Here is a 21,301-nt window from a genome sequence, read left to right as displayed (position 1 = left end):
CAAAAGTGGGGTGGTGCTAGATGAAATGGAATACAGGATCAAAGGAAGTGTTTGTTTGTTTGTTTGTTTGTTTGTTTGTTTGTTTTAATAGCATGTGCTTGTGCTCACTAGAGAATAATCCCGTAGAGGCAGAATATTTGATACAGCAGAGAGGAGCGATCTAGTGGGTAAACTGAAGGATTAGCTTTAGATAACAACATGAATAGTTCACAGTAACAAGAAAAGACAGAGTATGTAGGGAAGTAGGTATACAGATATAGTGGACATTTGGGAGTTCTAATTGTTTCCATTTTCCTAAGTGAAATAGGAAACAGCCATTATTTCATTCCAGGAAAGTATGTATTGAACACTTACAGTGAGTCAAATGTTGGGGACAGGGTATATAAAAAGAATAGAAAGGAACCGAGAGTAGAACATTAATTTTTGGAAATTCCAGTAACAAAAACATTGTGTTAGTGGTCTGGATAATTTGGGAACTTCCTGCATTGGATGAGTGGGCATAGTTATGCAGAAAGTCTCCTTGTTAATTCTTACACCACCAGTTCCTGTGCAAAGAAAAAGTGGGAGAAAATTAAGGAAAGGAAAGGTTGGATGGGTATTGTGTAGGGAAGAAAAGTTGCAGGATTTTTTTTTTTTTTTGTTCTTAGTGAAGTAGGTTTTTGGTTAGTGTAGAGCCGTTGTCAACCTTGGCACTGTAGCGAGACCGACATCCTGTATGTTGCAGAAAATTTAGCAGCATCCCTAGCTTCTACTTACCAGAATACCAGTAGCACCACTTATTGTGGTAACCAAAAAATATCTGCAGATATTACCAAACGTCTTCTGGGTGGCAGAAGTGCCCTTGGCTGAGAGCCACTGATACAGATGTAAAGAATATGGGCTCTTTTAGCCAAATTACTTGGATTCAAATCCTGATTCCAACAATTAACTATCTGAAAGACCATAAGCAAATTTACTTCTTTCTGCTTTAACATAGTGAAAATAATACTAACCTATTTCATAGAGTTTTGAGAATTGTATTATCCAATTCATGTGAAACATTTAAGTCACTGGCACACAGTGAACACTGAGTAAGTTTCATTTTTATTGTCTGATGAGAGCAGAGAATGCAAGGGTGAAGTTGTGATTTGAAAATAATAACCTTTGGTGGATGGAAGCCCATTAATGATAAGAATTTCAGGGTTCATAGATTTTTGGTGAAACCAGTGCTGTGTCCCTTCATCTAATGACCTGCTTCCTTTTGTGAGAAGGTGCGCAGCAAACAAACATTTGGGATGATCCAGGACTTAATTGGTAAATAAGGGAGCCTTAGTTTTGAGACTGATTTTGATACTTGGGGCTGCTAGTGTCATTTAGGGATGAGATTGCTATGCAGCCCAGAGAAAACAAGCAATGAGTCTATGAGTCATTGAAAGGTCTAAAGAAAAAGGAATGGCTTTTCTTTAAGATTGAAGGCTAGGATTAGTGAGGCAAGACTAAACCCGACAAGACCGTTCAGCTTAGAGCGGGATAGGTACCCTGTCTGGTAGTTGGAGGAGATGAAAAAAAAGCGGGTTTTGAATGTGGCCATGACTGGGCTGATAGAGCAGAATCCTTTTATAATTGATTAGGGGGCATAAGGTTAGAGTTTTGGATTGAACTAATGAGTTCAGATGTTGAAATTGTATAATGTCAGGAATAATTAAGTAGTAGATGGTGTCTTGGTGATTGTGTTCAGTGAATTTGGGGAAGTAGCTTGGAGTTAGACGAATACCTGAATAAATTGAGGATGTGGACAGAATGGCATTTCTAAATATGAACTTCAGAAAAAGAGACAAAATAACATGGTAGTCTTGTTAAAGGAATTGGAAACTTAGGACACCAAATCCATTTCCCAGCATTGAGGAGGTTTTAAGAGAAAGTTTAAGGGAAGATTAAAGTTATAATCCAAAGACATTTAGTTGATTTAATTTGTTTTTCATCAGGGGAACTTCTGTTGCAGTTAGGTCGTTTGGAAGATGCAGCCGATGTTTATAGAGGATTACAGGAGAGAAATCCTGAAAACTGGGCCTATTACAAGGGCCTGGAAAAGGCACTCAAACCAGGTACTATTGTTCAAAAAAACTTCCTTTTCTTTTTCTTTAAAAAAAATTTTTTTTGTGACGTTTATTTATTTTTGAGGGAGAGAGAGCACAAGCAGGGAAAGAGCAGAGAGAGAGAGGGAGACAGAGAATCCGAAGCATCCTCCACACTGTTGGCACAAAGCTCAACATGGGACTGGAACCCATGAAGCGTGAGATCATGACCTGAGCCAAAGTCACTCAACTGACTGAGCCACTCAGGCGCCCCTAAAACTTCCTTTTTGTTTTAATTGCTTCCTTTGTTGATAAATATTAACTCATTGAAAAGCATAACTAGAAAAATAGTGGTTACGAATTGATTCAGAATTTAAATACAAAATTACAGTTGCAGACTTTGACTTAATATGGCAGACTGAGCATTTTCTGAAACCTCTCTTCTACAGATTTATAGAAGTAGTTGAGAAAAATTCAGAAACAACTTAAAAATTCACACATGGCATGGCAGCATCAAGAAATTGAAAGGGAAATTTCTACTGACAGAAACATCTCCTTACTTAGAGATGTCACCCTAAAGGGAAGAAGAAGCATGCATAACTTCTGTGGTCACAGCACCATGGCCTCCCAAGGGCACATGAATGTAGCCATGCTGAAAGAGTGGCACTGTTTCCTGTGTGGGAAGAGGGACTAAATTTCCATCATTAAAAATGAACTTGGATCCAGAGACTCTCCCCACAACACCCCCATCAGCCTCTCCCGAATGGGACCCACTTGTGACGATAAGCCTAGAAACATGTCCTCTACAAATGGGGTCTTTAGCCAAGATAATCTGATTTGAGGCTGTTTCCCTTAAGACCGGTAGTGAGTCATTACTGATACATTGATACATGCAAGGAACCTTATAACAAAGAATATTGTACTACTCTGGAAAACCATCACAGGAATGGTTATCATTCGTGCCAGCACAAGGTAGTAATGGAAGAATCTAAGATGAAAAGAGGGAATTGACATAAAAAATCTTAGTAGATTGAATGGAAGAGAGGCCACAGCTGAGGAGAAATTAGTGAACTGGAAGATTTGAACAGAGGAGAGCTCTCGGAGTGAAAGAAATATAGAGGGGCTCCTGGCTGACTGTCAGTGGAGCATCTGACTCTTCATCTCAGGGTTGTGAGTTCAAGCCCTGCTTTGGGCATGGAGCCTACTTAAAAAAAGAAAGAAAAATCTTAAAAAAAAAAAGAAATATGGAGAAATGGAAGATTAGGGGATAGATCCCAAAATTCCAAAATAAAGGAGAACCTGAAGAGAATAGTGGAGAAGCCATGGAAACACAATAATCAAGCCTTTCTCAGAACTAAAGTAAAGAAGTCCTCAGATTTTGAAAGGTACCTAAAGCAGAACAGGATAAAGAAAACTATATTTTAGATGATTATAGGGATTTAAAATATGAAAATAATAGAAATAGTCTAAAATTATTTTCGGTATATTTAGGTGGTTAGATTATAAATAATTTTCTTTTCACCTTCAAATTTTCTGCTTAGTAAGAATTTATACTTTGAGAAATTTATAATTTACTAGAAAAAATATAACCAGTTAAAATCTTCTATAAAATTTTTTTTTTTTAATTTGCAGCTAATATGTTAGAACGACTAAAAATTTATGAGGAGGCCTGGACTAAATACCCCAGGGGACTGGTGCCAAGAAGACTGCCATTAAACTTTTTATCTGGTGAGAATAATTGCAAAGGAATGAAAATGATGTTAGGAATTACAATTTCTTTGGTTTTAGATACATGAGTATGCATATTAAAATTAAAGTATGCATTTTAGAGTTCTCTGGGTAAATGCAAGTCAACAGAATATTTTTCTTTCAAGGTGAGAAGTTTAAAGAATGTTTGGATAAATTTCTAAGGATGAATTTCAGCAAGGGTTGTCCACCAGTCTTCAATACTTTGAGGTCATTATACAAAGATAAAGAGAAGGTAAAGCAAAATACCATTTTCTTTTCACTATCATTTCTTTGCTCAGTATTTGGAATAGTTGATTCTTGATTATCTGTGGACAATAGTCCACATTTTGTTAATCTGGTGTCTGTTTTCCTATCCAGTTTAAATGCTCCTGTGCCTCTTTTCATCCTTTCTTAGTCAAGTGACTTACTGTTTGCTTATTTTGACTTTTATTTCTGCTATATACTTTGAGTCAGCATAAGTATGAAAAGTTGGTAAGGTAGTGATTTCTTCAGTATTTTCTGTAATCCCTCTTCATGGTAAAAGTCAGAAATGGTTTTTTAAACTAAGGTTTAGCTTCGTAGTCTTTCTCCTTTTTTATTTGGTAGAAAAATCTGTCAGGAGAGTTTGCTGTCCCAGTAAGTTAACTTACTCTTTTAGCTATGTATAATAATCAAATTGCTTATTAAGAGGATGTTTTAATCTTAATTTAGATTATATTGCTTGCAAGTACAGTGGCATCAAGACATGTTGGTTGGATAAAAAGAAATCAGTTACAGTTGAAGAATCAGAAAGATGGGACAAATTAAACATGATAAACACTTTAATTTTTTTTTTTAAACACTTTAATCTTAAAGCATGGAAGGTGCCCGTATTTTCCAGTCTTTTATTGAGAGGCCCAAGGTATGGGCTTTTTTGATGACTTTTACTTTTTAAAAAAAGTTGCATAAATCACATTAATAACATGTGGTCTGTTGTCTTCAGTTTCATTAGAGTGAAAACTTGATGCTTGTGAAGCAGTCTTAATTGTAGAAGCCTATATATTTTGATGATTTTCCCCTTTATGGTTGTGTCATTTAAACCTTTTAAATTGGTTAAAAGTATCTAATTTATCCTTGAATCTTTCCATTCAGCTTGAAACAGTTTTTTCTTTTGTTCTCATTTCTTAAATTTACATAATATTGAATTAAATTCTATAATGATAATAATGCAACTGATTCAAACAGGTTTGGGAGAACAAAACTCTTAGCATATAGCTCACCTTGTGGGAGCAGAAGAACATAGGCACACCAGAATAACCTAGCTGTGACCATTCAGTCCTCAAAATTTTCTGAGGTAATGGAGAGAGCTGGTGTTAATCTGTTGAGTCGGTTAAATTGAGGTCACTTAGGACAGCCTCTGTAGTAACAGAAATCCATTATAGATGGCTTAAGTGAAGGAGGGAATGAATAAATTAAAAGTATTCACAGATCTGTTACAAAGCCAGGAGCAAGTGGTATAGTCATGACTCAGGAGAAACCAGACCTGGACAGCCACTCATTCTCCTGGATTTCAGAATCTCACCTATTGTTCCATGTTTCACTTTTATTGATACTTTCCCTTGGATTATAAAATTGAGAGTTGATGCTATCATAAACTTTTGGAATTTCTCTTTTCATGTAGTTTTTAATTCTTGATTCCTGAAGGGCAAATATTAATTTTGAGTGTTATTTATGTGAATTGAGATGAAAATGAACCAAGATAAGTCATCTACAATATTACCTCTTTTTGTCCAACCTTTTCTTGATTTCTAACTCAGCTTGATGCATTATTTTCTAGCAGGGAAAGGAGTTGCCATTAAGTTTTTAGAAAGTTACATCTTAATACCTTAAAAAAAAGAACACCTTCAAAAATGTATAGTTTACTTGCTTTTAAATTTTTATCCAAAAGTTAAGAGATTTGTAAAAGGGTGTGTACATAGGTGTGTGTGCATAATTTGGAATGTCGATTTAGCCCTTTAATAGTAAATAACATGTTTTGTACAAGAATAGTAACTGCACTTAGGTATTTTATTAAAGTGTGCTTGTGTGTTTGTACTCTAGGTGGCGATCATAGAAGAATTAGTAGTAGGTTATGAAACCTCTTTAAAAAGCTGCCGGTTATTTAATCCTAATGGTAAGTGCTCAGCTTTTATATTTTACAAACATCTTAAAAATTTTAAGGTATTGTGAAATTCTTAATCAGAAGGTCAGTATTCATAATTTAGACAGTAAGCTTAATATTTTAAACTTTTTCCTTTTTAAGATAGAGATGCATTAATTTGCACATTATGTGAAAATATTTGGTTAATTATCTTACTGAAAAAAATGTAAAATTTCAAACTTCTACAAAACTAGTCCTGGTCCTATAATGATCCTTCATCATTTATTAGCCACCCTGTTTCAATAACTTTTAACTCCTGGGAGAACATATTTCATCTATATTCTTAACCTTCTTCCCTCTCTGCATTCCCGTGTTATTCTGAAGCAAATCCCGAACATCACATCATTTTATGGATGAATATTTCAGCATTCTAATGATCATAACCATAATATCGTCACCACACTTGAACATTAATACTTTTTTAATACCAAAAAAGTCCATGCTTACATTTCTAGTTATGTTAGAAATTTTTTTTTTCCTTTTTGGTTTTGGAGTTTGTTTGAATGAGGATCCATATGAAATCTATACTTCAAGTTTGATATTTTCTCAAGTTTTTCTACAGTCCATATTTTGCTGACTGAACTCCCATGGTGTTACTTAACATGTTATTCCTCTGTCCTCTGGATTTGTTGTAAATTGGTAGTTGGATATAGAGCTGTACTGTCTAGTATGATAGTTCTTGACTATTAAAATTTTTTTAATTTGGTAAAATTAAAAATTCAGTTCCTGAGTTGCAGTAGCCACATTTCAGGTGCTGCTCAGTACCATGTAAAACCAGTGCCTACTACCATATTGCCCAGGGAAAATACAGAACATTTCTATCATTGCAAAAGGTTCTAACAGACAGGCTTAACAAGATTCAGGTTTTTGGGGGATGTGTGTGTGTCATGTTTTTCTTTCTTTTATTTATTTTTTTTGGTTCGTTGTTTTTTGTTTCCTTTTATTTAAGTTTAAAAAAAATTTTTTTTTTAATGTTTATTTTTGAGAGAGAGAGAGAGAGCACGAGCGGGGGAGGAGCAGAGAGAGAGGGAGACAGAATCGGAAACAGGCTCCAGGCTCTGAGCTGTCAGCACAGAACCCAACATGGGGCTCGAACTCACAAACCGTGAGATCATGACCTGAGCTGAAGCTGGATGTTCAACCGACTGAGCCACCCAGGCGCCCCAAGTTTCTTTTTTTTTTTAATGTTTATTTGAGAAAGAGCGTGCTCGTGAGAGAGCGGTGGGGGGTGCAGAGAGAGAGGAGGACAGAGGATTCAAAGCAGGCTCTCTGCTGACAGAGCAGAGAGCCCCAAGGGGGCTTGAACTCAGAAGCCATGAGCTCATGACCTGAGCCAAAGCCAGAGACTTAACTAACTGAGCCACCCACGCACCCATTTCCTTTTAAATTTAAAGGGTGAACAAGATTATTTCATGGGTGGTGGAATGTTCTTCCATCAGGAAGTATTTAGTGTTTATTTTGTATGTTAGCAATTGTCAGGAATTACAAACTGGTGATATTCTATCATTCATTTTCTATTATCTTACAAGAGAAATTTCCCTTCATCTGTTACCTGTTTATCTAGTATTTGAGTTTATGTAGGAAAACCAAGATGAATTCTGCTTTTCCCCCCTACCTCTCCTACTTTTTGTTATTGTTTCCCAGTTTTCAAAATAATGAATTCATTTAGTAGCATCCTTCAAAGATGCCAGTGCACATTTTAAAAGTATGATGAATTCATGGGTTTAAATATACTTGATGTTTTAAGTCATTGCAGTTTCAAATGGTTCCAGCCTTCACATACCATGGTAGTAGTTGATAGCTTTTTTGCAGTTTAGTGTGACAAGATATTCCAGTTCATCTGGCACACTGTCCATAGCAGACCTGGAATCAATAGTTTTTCCAAAGGAACCCTGGTTCTTACAGTGGGAAATCCCAGTATAGGACCTGGGATGCTTGTTGCTATTGGGTTGATTATTGTTTCTAGGTCTCAGATTAATTTTAATAATACTTTTTAAAAGGCGTTACCATGGTTTCATTGGTTAATCATCATGATGTTCCTTTGATTATCAGCATTTTCCTACATATTTTACAAATGTGGAAGAGGTTCAATGACATGCCCAAGAATATGCAGCACTTTAGTTGCAGATCTATCAGATCGGGAGTTGGTGAGTTCCACTCCTATTGTTTGTCCACTGAGCCATCCTGCTTTTACTAGGATAAAAATAAGCAGTCTGTTGCTTTCTTTGAAAGCAATAACAGTTCTTAGATTTTAGATATTGGTATGAAATAAAAAAGCATTTTTTAATGTGTGGGTTGTATATTTAACTTACACATTTTCTTGTGAGTATATAGAAGTTGAATTACGAACTAAAATGTAGAGTAAGCATTTTTTCTTACCTCATCTTTTGGGTATAGTTTTTATTCAACCTAAATCATGCATCGTTGCATATCAGCATAATATTAACATATATTGAAAATATCATAATCACCAAAACTCAACCACATCACAGGTATACTTATGTAGAGTTTAGTATATTAGCTAGAAATATTAAGCAGTCAGGCCCGTTTTTTTAAGCCTCACATTAATGAAAAATTTCTTTTGATACCTTTTTCCCATCTCTCATAAATAACTTCCTAGTCCATACACATTCATAGTTCTAGCCCTGATTGTCTCCCCTGACTCCTTTTAGTTTCTTTTTTTAGGTAATTTTTTTTGTATCTTTATCTTGTTTATCTGCCATATTTATTATATAAAATTCTTACTAAATTCAAGGCATTGTGCTAGGGGCTGAAATCATACAGAATAGAAAGCATGGTCCCTTTGAAAGATCTTACAAATTTAAGGATAGTTTTATAGCTAGATACGTAAATAAATGGTTCAAGGTATTTTTCCTTATTAACAAAGATAAAGCCATTTGGAGGTGGGTACTCGCTTACTATACGTTAATGACTAATCTTGGTTTCTTTCCTCTCCCACCCACCTCCCCCGCGTTTTAAAGATGATGGAAAAGAGGAACCACCAACTACATTACTTTGGGTCCAGTACTACTTGGCACAACATTATGACAAAATTGGTCAGCCATCGATTGCTTTGGAATACATAAATACCGCTATTGAAAGTACACCTACATTGATAGAACTCTTTCTTGTGAAAGCTAAAATCTATAAGGTAAAAATCTTCCCCCCCCCCTTTTTTTATAAGGTAATGTGTCTTAGAAAGAATTTTTTCTATACTTTGTAAATTCTAAAAGATATAACAAAAATGATATATTTGATGGCTTGTAAAACCTGGAATGAATATAGTGCATTCCTCAGTCTGATTACTTTTAGATTTGTCATGGTCATGCTACTTTATTTATGTCTATATATACACATAGATATACATACATGTATATGGTTATTCAGATATGTGGTTATTCATATTATGTATTTTCATGCATTCACACATACGCATATCTAATTATTTTGTTGGTTTTAAGTTGTAAGAGTATAGATACTCAAACGTTATTAATTTGCTGTGAAATGTTTGTTTCTATTAACATTTGAGTATGATCATGATCAGTATCTGAAATGAAACTGAAAATTTTATAGTTTTACATGTCTTCTTAACTTCTTGGTCCTTCTTGAGAATCTCTGGTCCTATGTTTTAGCATCCTCTTAAAATAAAATTGGCTCTTCTCGTTCTTAATACAAATACAAATTAGTAATAAAATCTCTTAGGGAAGAGAATGTAAACTCACAATTTATTTACCAAAAAATAATGAAATTAAGTGATGTTTTAAAAGCACTTCTCAAAGCCAGGTTATTATCCTCATTAGTTTTGTGTCTTTGACAAATGGACTAGTTATGTGAATTAGAATGCATCTTGGAATGCCCAGTAATAGTCAGTGATGTGTCCATGTTTCTTTTAGGGTAGAAATTTGGCCACACCTTTGCCTATTTTTTCTTCTTTTTTTTTTTTTTTTCTTTTACTTTTCAGTGTTGATGAATAATTTTTTTAAATAAGTATTCTTGTATGTTAACTGAATTTCTCTGATACTCAACCATGATGCCTTTTTTGACCTTTATATTGTTCTGACTTAAAGATTTTGACTATTATTTATTCTTAAATTTAACCATTGTTGTTGAGTATTCATTATGAGCCAGGCACTGTTGTAAGCAATGAGGTATAACAGTAAACAATAAAGCAAGTTTTTACTAGCAGGGAGCCTATATTCTGTGTAGCCAGAAAAGTATCAAAATGTATGCATGTATATTGGTTAAGGTTCTAAGATCAGTCAGAAGAATACCTTTTTTTTCACTTGTGTTTTAGTTACCTGTCAATAGGTAACTAATTATGTGCCTAGTAAAATTAGCATACTGATTGGTTTATTTTGCTTTTCTACCCTATAAGCATGCTGGAAATATTAGAGAAGCTGCAAGGTGGATGGATGAAGCCCAGGCCTTGGACACAGCAGACAGATTTATCAATTCGAAGTGTGCAAAGTACATGCTAAAAGCCAATCTGATAAAAGAGGCTGAAGAAATGTGCTCAAAGTTTACAAGGGTTTGTACAGCTACTGTTCTTATGAATAAACAGTCTATACTTGTATACCTTGCTTATTTTTCAAAATTTTTTTCTAATATTTTTAATATCAAAATAGGATTTTATTAAGTTCCCTTTGCTACTAATACTGACATCAGTAATAGTATAAAACATTTTTCTTTTTAGGTGGTTGTGCAATGCTTTTTTGTTTTTTATTTATTTATTGTACAGTGTGTTTTTAAACTCTGATTTACATTGAGATGTGTTCAGATGAAATTTTTTAGGAGTGAAAGGAACTAATACTAGTTGAATACCTGCTGTGTACTAGTGTTCTGTATCTTATGTTACTCTCCAACCCCAGTTATGTAGATCTTTTGATTATTTACAAAGGTACATTTTTTTTCCAGTGATTAGAAATATAATTTCAATTTCTTATAATAACTGTTCCCTCATTCTGAAAATGGTTAATACAGAAAGTGATTTTGAAAGAATTAAAGTCAATAGACCATACTTTCCTTCTTAAATTCTATGGTGAAATAGTGTATTTGGTAAGACATGGTCTTGAATGCATGTAATTTTTATACAGGAAGGAACATCAGCAGTAGAGAATTTGAATGAAATGCAGTGCATGTGGTTCCAGACAGAATGTGCCCAGGCTTATAAGGCAATGAATAAATTTGGTGAAGCACTTAAGAAATGTCATGAGATTGAAAGAGTAAGTACCCTATATATGTGAGTTTCTTATTTTATTCTGTTATATGTTGAAGGTTTGGGGCAACTGTTTTTTCTTTTCTTCCTCTTTGTAATTCACAGCTTGTGATTTCTAAATATCAGTGTTCACAGTTTTTCAATAAAAATGTTGCTGACTATATTATGAGCAGACTTCCCCATTGTCTACTCTGCCTGCAAGAATTCATGTAAAAAATTTGGAGAGTTTGCATCTTGTTATGTTCTTACTGATTTTTGAATGTTTCTTTCAAATTGCTGCTGTATCTTCAGTAATACACAGCTCATTAAGGTATCTTAGAAACTGGGGGTTGATTGGTGATGCAATACACTCTTGATACTCATAAGGTACAAGTTTTGAAGTCTTTTTACGGTATTTCTGTAGCCTATGTCATTCCTCATTTTTTTGATAAATTCATTGTTTTCTTAGTCCTCTTCACTTCTGATTCATTTGTATCACTAGTGGTTGGCTTTCCTTTTTTGTGTTTTTCACAGATAAAGATAATTTATATAATTTCATGCTTTTTCTCTTATCAAGTCGAGAACCGCAGAACTTAGTTGAAATGAGCTAGGTTGTGGTTGCTCGACTTACTTCACTAATTGGTTTCTCTCTCGCATACCAACATAACATTGCGTAGGACTCAGATTTGTATTTTCAGAAAAATTACCAAATACTATATACTATAATCTTCGCAGGTCATTCTGAATATAAAAACTGAATGTTTAGTGTGTAAATCTTTTGCATCATTATGTATACTAATAATGTTTGATTTGTCATGCTAGCTTTATTTAAGTATGGTTAAAGAAGGAATAAGTATATATGTTTCAAATGATTGTGCTTCCTTTTCATTTAGTAAATAATTCATTGCCCGGTGTTTGCCATATACTGTGCTAGGGGATGGTCACTTGTATTTGCTTATTTGATATGGAAAGTATTTATTTATACTGGATGATTGTAATATGTAATATTTTTTAATTTATTAATTTTTTCATGGATAGGAAACCAGTAAATCTAAAAGTTTGATTTCTATAGCTTTTTTTGACATTGTTATACTTCAGTATAATAAAAAAGATGATTTTGTTAGCATTTTATAGAAATCACTGACGACCAGTTTGACTTTCATACTTACTGTATGAGGAAGATTACCCTTAGATCATATGTGGACTTATTAAAACTAGAAGATGTACTTCGACAGCATCCATTTTACTTCAAAGCAGCAAGAATTGCTATAGAGATCTATTTGAAGCTTCATGACAACCCCCTAACAGATGAGAATAAAGAACATGAAGCTGATACAGGTATAATATTCAAAGATTTCTTATTGTTTGCTGTGATATGTGTATGTATATTTATATTTTTGTGTAGTTTAGATTTTTCTTGAGCTTTTTATTAAGCACCTGTGGGAAGATGTTATACATGCTTAGAAAATGATGATGGACGTTTGTGAATTTCTCTACGCAACGAAAGAAAAATACTGTTTATACTTTGAAAAGCAAGAATTTAATTTGTAACTGGTCATTAGCTTTTAAGAAGTTGAATCTCATGAGTTTAACATTTAATAACTGGTTTACCCAGTACTGTAAATTGCTAACTATGATACTATAAATTGCTAACTGTATCATTAGTGTTGCCTGTCAGTGTATCTAGTTCTTCTTCTTTTTAATAGTTATTTATAATTAACCTACTGAGAGGCAAATATTGCTTGAACATTAAAAGCCAGCTTGGATGGGGCACCTAGGTGGTTCAGTCAGTTAAGCATCCCTTGATTACTGCTTGGGTCATGATCTCATGGTCATAGGATAGAGCCCTGCATTGGGCTCTGTGCGGGCTTGGAGCCTGCTTAAGATTCTCTCTTCCTTTCTGCCCCTTCCCCGCTCGTGCACTTGTGAGTGCATGTGCATGCTTGCTTGCTGTCTCTCAAAAAAAAAAAAAAAAAAAAAAAATTATTAAAAGCCAGCTTGGAATTAAACTAGTAAAATTGCCTAGTGATTTATCATTTGGACAGTTTTTAAAGTGCTATTTTTCTGCCATGATGTCAGATGTATAGTATTCCTTAGATAATTATTTGGGGAAGAATTTCAATGAAAATGAAAGAGGCATGTAGAAGGATATAAATTAATTGTACATCCAGATATTTTGTGACTTAATTTGTGGCAAAAATGTTACAGGAGATGGGGTGTAAGAAGTGTGTCAGGATGTTATTATTCAGTCCTGAGTTTATTCTTCTGAAGTTATGGTTGGTTGTTTTCTGTATCCTTCTTCCTGCTAAGGAGAATCATTTTGTTAATTTGTTGTTAAATTTTACTTCCTATTGCCTAGGAACCCTTAAGAACTTTCTAAAATCACACATTGAAACCCTCGTACAGATTTCACTTGACTCTCTCTACTTGTTGCTTCAACTAGAAAATGCCAGTAAGAATCTATGGAACAGTTAACTGTTGATTCTGAGAGTTATTGTCCTCTGACTTCTTTTGTTCACTGACTTCTTTCTGTTCACTCCTCCTGCCTTTCTCTTCAAATTATACAAATAATATACAATTAACTCTTAATTATACAAAGTTAAAACAGTTCAGAAATGTACTAACAAATACGAAAATTTCCTTTCACTGTTCTCTTACCTGTAGGTCATCTTCTTTTAGATTATCCGTTTAAAGCGTTCCGTTTCCTTTGTGCACAATTACATTTATGTGTATGTAAACTCTACACACACGTTTCAGAGCAGTTCTTTGAGACTGTTTGGTTTTCATTTGTTTTATTTTCTTAGCTTCATAAATGAGTCATATTATCCCTGGTATTCTGCAACTTAGACTTTTTATTTTTCATAGTGTTGCTCCACGTCTGGGCATAAACTTACTACAATTATCAGTCATTTAAGGGCTATGTGGGAACCTTTGTGTGTTTTTCCCCCCACTGTTACAGTGCTATAGTAAATCCTTGTACATCATTTTGCACATGTTTATTTAGCATGGATTGTTAGAAGTGGAAATTACTCGGTTAAAGAGTATGAAAATTTGAACTAGTGTCAAATTGCCTTTCTTAAGAGGTTCGTCAGTTTTTATTGCCACACTGTATTGTGAGATTATCTTTTATTTTATTGCTAACACAGAAAATTATCCATTCTTTACATTTTTGTTATTTATCTTAAAATCCTCATATGAGTGAAGTCATATGATACATGTCTTTCTCTAATTTTGCTTAGCATAATACCCTCTAGTTCCATCCACGTAGTTGCAAATGGCAAGATTTCATTCTTTTTGATTACTGAGTAATACTCCATTGTGTGTGTGTGTACACACCACATTTTCTTTATCCATTCATCCATTGATGGACATTTGGGCTCTTTCCATACTTTGGCTGTTGTTGATAGTCCTGCTATAAACATGGGGGTGCATGTGTCTCTTCGAAACAGCACAGCTGTATCCCATGGGTAAATGCCTAGTAGTGCAATAGCTGGGTCGTAGGGTAGTTCTATTTTTTAGTTTTTTGAGGAACCTCCATACTATTTTCCAGAGTGGCTGCACCAGTTTGCATTCCTACCAACAGCGCTAAAGAGATTCTCTTTCTCTGCATCCTTGCCAACATCTGTCGTTGCCTGAGTTGTTAATTTTAGCTATTCTGACTGGTGTGAGGTGGTATCTCATTGTGGTTTTGATGTGTATTTCCCTGATGATGAGTGATGTTGAGCATTTTTTCATGTGTCTGTTGGTCATCTGAATGTTTTCTTTGGAGAAGTGTCTATACATGTCTTTTGCCCATTTCTTCATTGGATTATTTGGTTTTTGGATTATCTTTTCCCATTTTAGTTTTCAACTTCTTGGCTTATAGAAGTTTTCTACATAGTCAGGACTTTAATTCTTATTTATATATTGCAGAAATTTTCTTCCTGTTTTATTTAGGTCTTTATGGTGGGTATCTTTTATTATGTAAAAGTGTTAGTTTTTATGAGATAAGATTTCTTTAATCTTTTGTGACTTCTAGGTCTTTCATAAAAAGGCTTTTCTACTTCAGAATTTAAAATATATTCATAAATATCTTCTGTGTTTCCTTATAACAATTGTTCTGTTCTGTTTACAATTTGTTAATCACCTGGAGTTAATTTTTATATACTGTTGTGAGGTAGAAGGTAGCTTATTACCTGCAAGTAGACTGCTGATTCCTCAACAATATTTATTGATAAGTTGTCATATTCTCTGCTTATTTAAAATGCCATCTTTAGGTGACCCTGGCTGCTCAGTTTGTGGAGCATACGACTCTTGATCTTGGGGTTATGAGTTCGAGCCCCACGTTGGGTGTGGAGATTACTTAAAAATAAAATCTTTGAAGCTAAATAAAGTGGCGCATGGGTGGCTCAGTGAGTTCAGCGTCTGGCTCTTGATTTCAACTTAGGTCATGATACCAGAGTCATGGGATCGAGGCCCACCTGCGATGTCTCTGTGCTGAGCATGGAGCCTGCTTAAGATATTCTCTCTGTCTCTCTCTCTCTCTCTGTCTCCCAACCTCTCCTTCAAATAAATAAATAAACAAATAAACAAACAAAATATTAAACTGTGATGTAGTGAATTGTGGATATGGTGTCTGGTTCTAACACAACATCAAAACTTACTATACAGACGTTAAGATTGTGATATTGACATCAGTATTCAGTTTTCTGTTCTTATCTGTCTCTTAATCTAATACTATGTCTTTAGAATTTTCTTGCCTTTACATGCAAATTTTTGCTTATATGTGAACTGTATGATTAGCTTGATGCCAGAAAGTTTCTTTTGGAATTTTTAATTTGAATCGCATTTAAGATATAGATTACTGTTTGGGGTGGGGATATCTTAAACAATTATTATTAAGTCTTTGCATACTAGAATGCATTGTATCTTCTATTTAATTGCCCGATAACTTTGGTGAATTTGTTACTAGCATTATCTCTCCATGTCTTTTTTTCCATTACAGTATTCTGAAAATTTTTTTAATGTTTATTTATTTTTGAGAGTACAAGCAGGGTAGGGGCGGAGAAAGGGGGAGAGAGGATCTGAAACGGGTTGCACACTGAGAACAGTGAGCCCAATGTGGGGCTCGAAGTCATGAACCACAAGATCATGACCTGAGCCGAAGTTGGAAGCTCAACCAACTGAGCCACCCAGGCACCCCATCTGTTAACAGTATTCTAAATGAATATTATAATTTTTGTCAAGTTGGTATCCTTATTGAACTCTGATATTAGGTTTAGTTGTTTTTTCAGTTGATTTTTAAAAAATTTTCTATGTAAGCTATTATGTTAATCTGTAAACATTAGTTTGGTTTCTTTCAGAATTTATTCCTCTCTTTTCCATGCTTTACTGCACTGGTGAGGGTGGCAGAAACTGCTAACAGAAACAGTAGTGTGCTTGCTGCCTTCTTTATCTTTAGACATAATGTTTCTCATGGTCCATCCACCGTAAAGCTTGCTATTTGTAACAAATATGTGGTAGTTACCCTTTATTTGGTTGAGAAGTTATTTTTCACTTTTTATGTTTTATCTTTTAGTAAACCTACAGTCTTTATGTGGCCAGATTTATTTTGCTTTCTTGTGTGAATGTTGATTTGGCTGGATACTCTAGGTTCAGATGTTATTTGCTATGCATTCATGTGTATGTGCACACACATACGTGCACACAATTTTTTAAATAGTTTTTTTTTTTTTTAATGTTTATTTTTGAGAGAGAGAGGCAGTGGGACAGAGAGCAGGGGAGGGGCAAAGAGAAAGGGAAACATAGAATCTGAAGCTGGCTCCAGGCTCCGAGCTATCAGCACAGAGCCCGACATAGGGCTCGAACTCACAGACCATGAGATCATAACCTGAGCCAAAGTCGGATGCTTAACTCACTGAGCCACCGAGGTGCCCCTACACACAGTTTTATTTAAGAGATAGTGCAATATTCTAGCATAGGAGAATTCTTCTCTGGTTTCTCTTGAGCTGAAATTCTGAGCCTCTATTATGTTAACATAAGTCATAGGTAATTCTTGTAAAATTTAGACAATGCTTATCCAGATAAGTTAGTGCTACATTAAGTGAAATAGGATTTGAATTAATTTCTATATTAATTTCTTATGTAGTTATTCCTTTCCTATTTTTGTATGGCAACTCTATTATTAACTACATGGGTCCTTTCAAGGCAGTGGCAGATAATATAGAATAAGGTCACAAACTAGCCAGTGGGCAGATCCGTACTGCAGTTTGATTTGATAAATGAAGTTTTATTGGGACACAGCTGAGCCTATTCATTTATATATTATCTATGGCTAATTTTGTGCTACAAGAGCTGAGTTTAGTTGCACCAGAGATCTGAAAGTATTTAGTATCTGGCTCATTATAGAAAATGATTGCTGACCCCCAGTATAGCATAATGGAAAGAAACAGCCCAGAATTTGGAATGAGAGTGAAGTGGATTTAAATCCTTGCTGTGCCTTTTATTATTACTTGAGTTATTGTTTTTCCTCTGAAACCTCAGTTTTCTCATACATAAAATAATAGACTCTAATCCATGAGATTATTAAGGACATTAAATAAAATAATGTAGGGATGGTATCTAGTGAGTAGTCAGGATGCAAGTGGTAGCAATTACTGTACCAGTCATTAAAAGGTCAGCATTTTTGTGGCTGCTCATTTATAGTCTTTTGTTTCCAGAATGTAAGTTTTCATCCTTGTTTGAAATTTTCTTTTTCAGTAGTAAGGGCTTCTTTACTAGGGAAAAGAGAAACAAGTCTGTATTTGTTCTGATGGTGGTTATCTATTGCCACATAATATTCCTAAATTTAGCAGCTTAAAATAATTATTTCTATAGTTTAGGAATTTAGTAGCCTCTAGGTGGGCCCAGCTTAGGGTCTCTTACAAAGTTGTAGTTGAGATGTTGGCTGGGGCTACAGTCATCCGAAAGCTTAACTAAGACTAGAAGATTCATTTCCTAGATGGCTCACTTGCATGGCTTTTGGCAGGTGGCCATAATATGTCAGTCTCTGTAGAGAGTTTCTTGAGTTCATCAAGCTAGCCGTGAGAGAGCAACGAAGAAGCCACAACATTTTTAATGTTCTGTTCTCTCGACACAACATTCCATTACTTCCTTCACATTCTAATTGGTAGCAGTGGATTACCGAGTATAAACTATATTTGAGTGGGAGAAGAATGAAACAATTTGTAGATATATTTTTAACTGCCATGTTCTACAATCAGGACACAAATTATTTATATTATTCTTAAATGCAAAATACACTTGCCCCTCCCAAGGCCTTCAAAAGTCTCATTCCATTACAGCATTGGCTCAGAGTCCAGAATGTTACATATAAATGAGGTGCAGGCGCTGATAAGGGTTCTTGAATATGGTTCTTCAGTATAGTTAGTATAGCTCTTCAAGCATAGTTCTTGATATGAAATCCTGCATCAACCACATATTCAGTATAAATTGATGGCAGAGGAATAGGGTACCCACTGTTGATATTCTTATTCAGAAAGGGGTGATGAGGGAGGAATGAGAGGTACACAAGAGTGACTGGTTAGTTCTCAAGTCCAGTTGGGTACAGGATTAGGACTCACAATGTAGGAATACTTCTCTTATGGCTCTTGGTTCTATGTTCTGGGTTCTTGGTTCCACCTTCTGTATCATCTTTTCTTGTTCTTAAAAGATAGCATTTGCAGGATGCCTGGTTGGCTCAGTTGGAAAAGCTTGTGACTCTTGATCTTGGAGTCATGGGTTCAAGCCCCATGTTGGGTGTATAGATTACTTTTTAAAAATTAATTAATTGATAGTTAACATTTGTTTGCACCTTAGTAGTTTTCCAGTCTGCTTCCAAAATTTGGGAGGTCTTTTCATTTAACACTATCTCCATTCCTTTCAGTCCAGATTTGCTGTTTCTACCCATCCAATTCTCTTAAAACTTTTAGGGATCTTTTGTGAGTCTTATTAGAATCCACATGCACAAATATCTTTGTCTACCTTGAGCACTGAGAGGACACCACCCTTAAGTTTCTTAGAAGCTCTGTTGTTTGAGAGGATCTGTGACTCATACCCTTAAAATTTTGGGGTGACTAGTAACTGAGGCACCATCTTTCTGAGTTCTAAGCCTTAAAGGAATCTCCCTCCCTTCCTTGTCTTTAGTAGGCTCCATACCCAGCATGGAGCCCAACATAGGACCTGGACCAAGATCAATAGTCGGATGCTTAACCAACTGAGCCACCTAGGCACCCCTGAGTCTTAAAAGATTTTAAAGCCAAACTCTACTTTCCCTGTTGACATGCTTTCTTGGCAGTTCTCTGAATTTGATCTTTGCTCAGCAGCCATTTCTGGAGAGGCTGAGAATTTTCAGAACCGTTAAATCCTTGTTCCATTTGTTTCTTTTTCTTGCATTTTTATTACAAGCTGAAAGAGGAATCAGATGCCTCCTTAACTACCTTTTTTTTTTTTTTTTGGTCTGGAAATACCCCTAACTAGATCACCTGGTTCATTTGATAGATTTTATAAATGTTACTTAACTTTCTGCCTCTACATGACTATAACATGTCTCTTCAAAATCAACTTGCAGCCTCTTCAAAATTGATTCTGTTAATAGTCTAGGTAGGGTTCTTTGAGCTTCCATTAATGCTTTTCTCCAAGTCTTTCCACCTTTTGCCACTCTATGGAACCAAAACCAGTTCTACATTTTAGGTTTTTATTGCAGCAGCATCCCCCTTCCAGGTACCAAAATCTGCCTTGGTTATCTGTTGCTGCTATTGCTTACACATAGCTTTAAATAACAAACATTTATTATATCAGAGTTCCTGTGGCTCAGGAATTCAGAAGTCACTTAGCTGTATGATTTTGAAAGATGTAGGGGTCTTTCAGGAGGTTGAAGTCAAGACAGCCAGGGCATCTGAGGGGTTGACTTGAGTTGGAGAATCTGCTTCCAAGATGGCTTCGTCTCATACCCAGAAGCCTTTTCTTGGCCACATGGGTCTTTCCATAAAGTTGTTTGGCTATCTTCACAACATGGCAGTTGGTTTCTTCTGAGTTGTCCAAGAGAAAGCAAGGAGCAGTCCACAGTGCTTTTATGTTCTGATCTTGGATGTCATATACTTTGATTTCTAGCACATTCCGTGTGTTAGAAGTGAGTCAGTGAGTATAGCCTACAATTAAGGGAAGCGGGGAAATAGGTTCTGCCTTTTGAAGGAAAGAATTTATGGGCATATTTAAAAAAATTTTTTTTTTAACATTTATTTATTTTTGAGACAGAGACAGAGCATGAACGGGGGAGGGTCAGAGAGAGGGAGACACAGAATCTGAAACAGGCTCCAGGCTCTGAGCTGTCAGCACAGAGCCCGATGCAGGGCTCGAACTTACGGACCGCGAGCTCATGACCTGAGCCGAAGTCGGCCGCTTAACCGACTGTGCCACCCAGGCGCCCCAATTTATGGGCATATTTTAAAGTCACCACAGTGGTGGTATATTTTAGAATGACTTTTTTCATTTCTTGGTATCAACAAGTATTACCAAGTAAATACCAATTGTACATGTAGCATTCAGATTTACTGCTTGAAGACTAAATAGTATAGAGTTTTTACTTCATTATTACGTATTTATCAGTGATTTCCAGGCTGTCTTTTGAGACATCCATAGTTTATACTCAAGAGCTATTGTTAATTTTCAGTGTCAAATTATTAATTTATCTTATAGTTATTCATTGTTCCGTCAACAAATACTTGCGTGTTTTCTGTATATTCTGCTAGGCCCTGAGAATACAAAGATTATGAGGAAGACACAGTCTCTTCCACCAAGGAGTTCACAGTCTAAAAGAGAAACACCTGTATAAACAAAGTATTGTTACAAGCAAAATATATGTCATAGTGGCAGCACAGAATAGAGAATGAATAACTGACAAGGTTAGAGGGGCATAACTAAGAAAAAGCATAGTCCAAAGCCATAGAAATATGAACATTTCTAGAATTGCAACTAGTTTAATATTGTTGGATGAACTTGTATACTTTTTTATGTTTTGCCATGGTTGCAGCACCAGGTCTCCACCTGTTTTCAAAAAAAATTTTTAAAGAGGTTACAGTATTCTCTACATGTGTGGAACTGTTAAAGGGCTAGATACACATAGGCATA

The 21,301-nt window shown here is 35.2% G+C and overlaps 1 protein-coding gene across 2 annotated transcripts in view; it reads left to right on the top strand.

The window, feature by feature from the left end:
- The window catches only part of NAA15 (N-alpha-acetyltransferase 15, NatA auxiliary subunit), an 84,023-nt gene that overhangs the window by 44,417 nt on the left and 18,305 nt on the right, over positions 1–21,301 (top strand). For both annotated transcript variants that reach the window (XM_007091790.3, XM_007091789.3), the window contains exons 7-14: positions 1,965–2,084; positions 3,687–3,782; positions 3,929–4,035; positions 5,862–5,934; positions 8,943–9,112; positions 10,337–10,489; positions 11,055–11,183; positions 12,280–12,493. In XM_007091790.3, coding sequence (XP_007091852.1) covers positions 1,965–2,084; positions 3,687–3,782; positions 3,929–4,035; positions 5,862–5,934; positions 8,943–9,112; positions 10,337–10,489; positions 11,055–11,183; positions 12,280–12,493 — 1,062 coding nt within the window. The remainder of the gene's footprint in view (positions 1–1,964; positions 2,085–3,686; positions 3,783–3,928; positions 4,036–5,861; positions 5,935–8,942; positions 9,113–10,336; positions 10,490–11,054; positions 11,184–12,279; positions 12,494–21,301) is intronic.

This window comes from Panthera tigris, chromosome B1, assembly GCF_018350195.1.
Source record: "Panthera tigris isolate Pti1 chromosome B1, P.tigris_Pti1_mat1.1, whole genome shotgun sequence".
In the NCBI taxonomy this organism is placed as follows: domain Eukaryota; kingdom Metazoa; phylum Chordata; class Mammalia; order Carnivora; family Felidae; genus Panthera; species Panthera tigris.
Note: the sequence above shows the minus strand (reverse complement) of the source record. Positions and strands in the feature narration are given on the sequence as shown.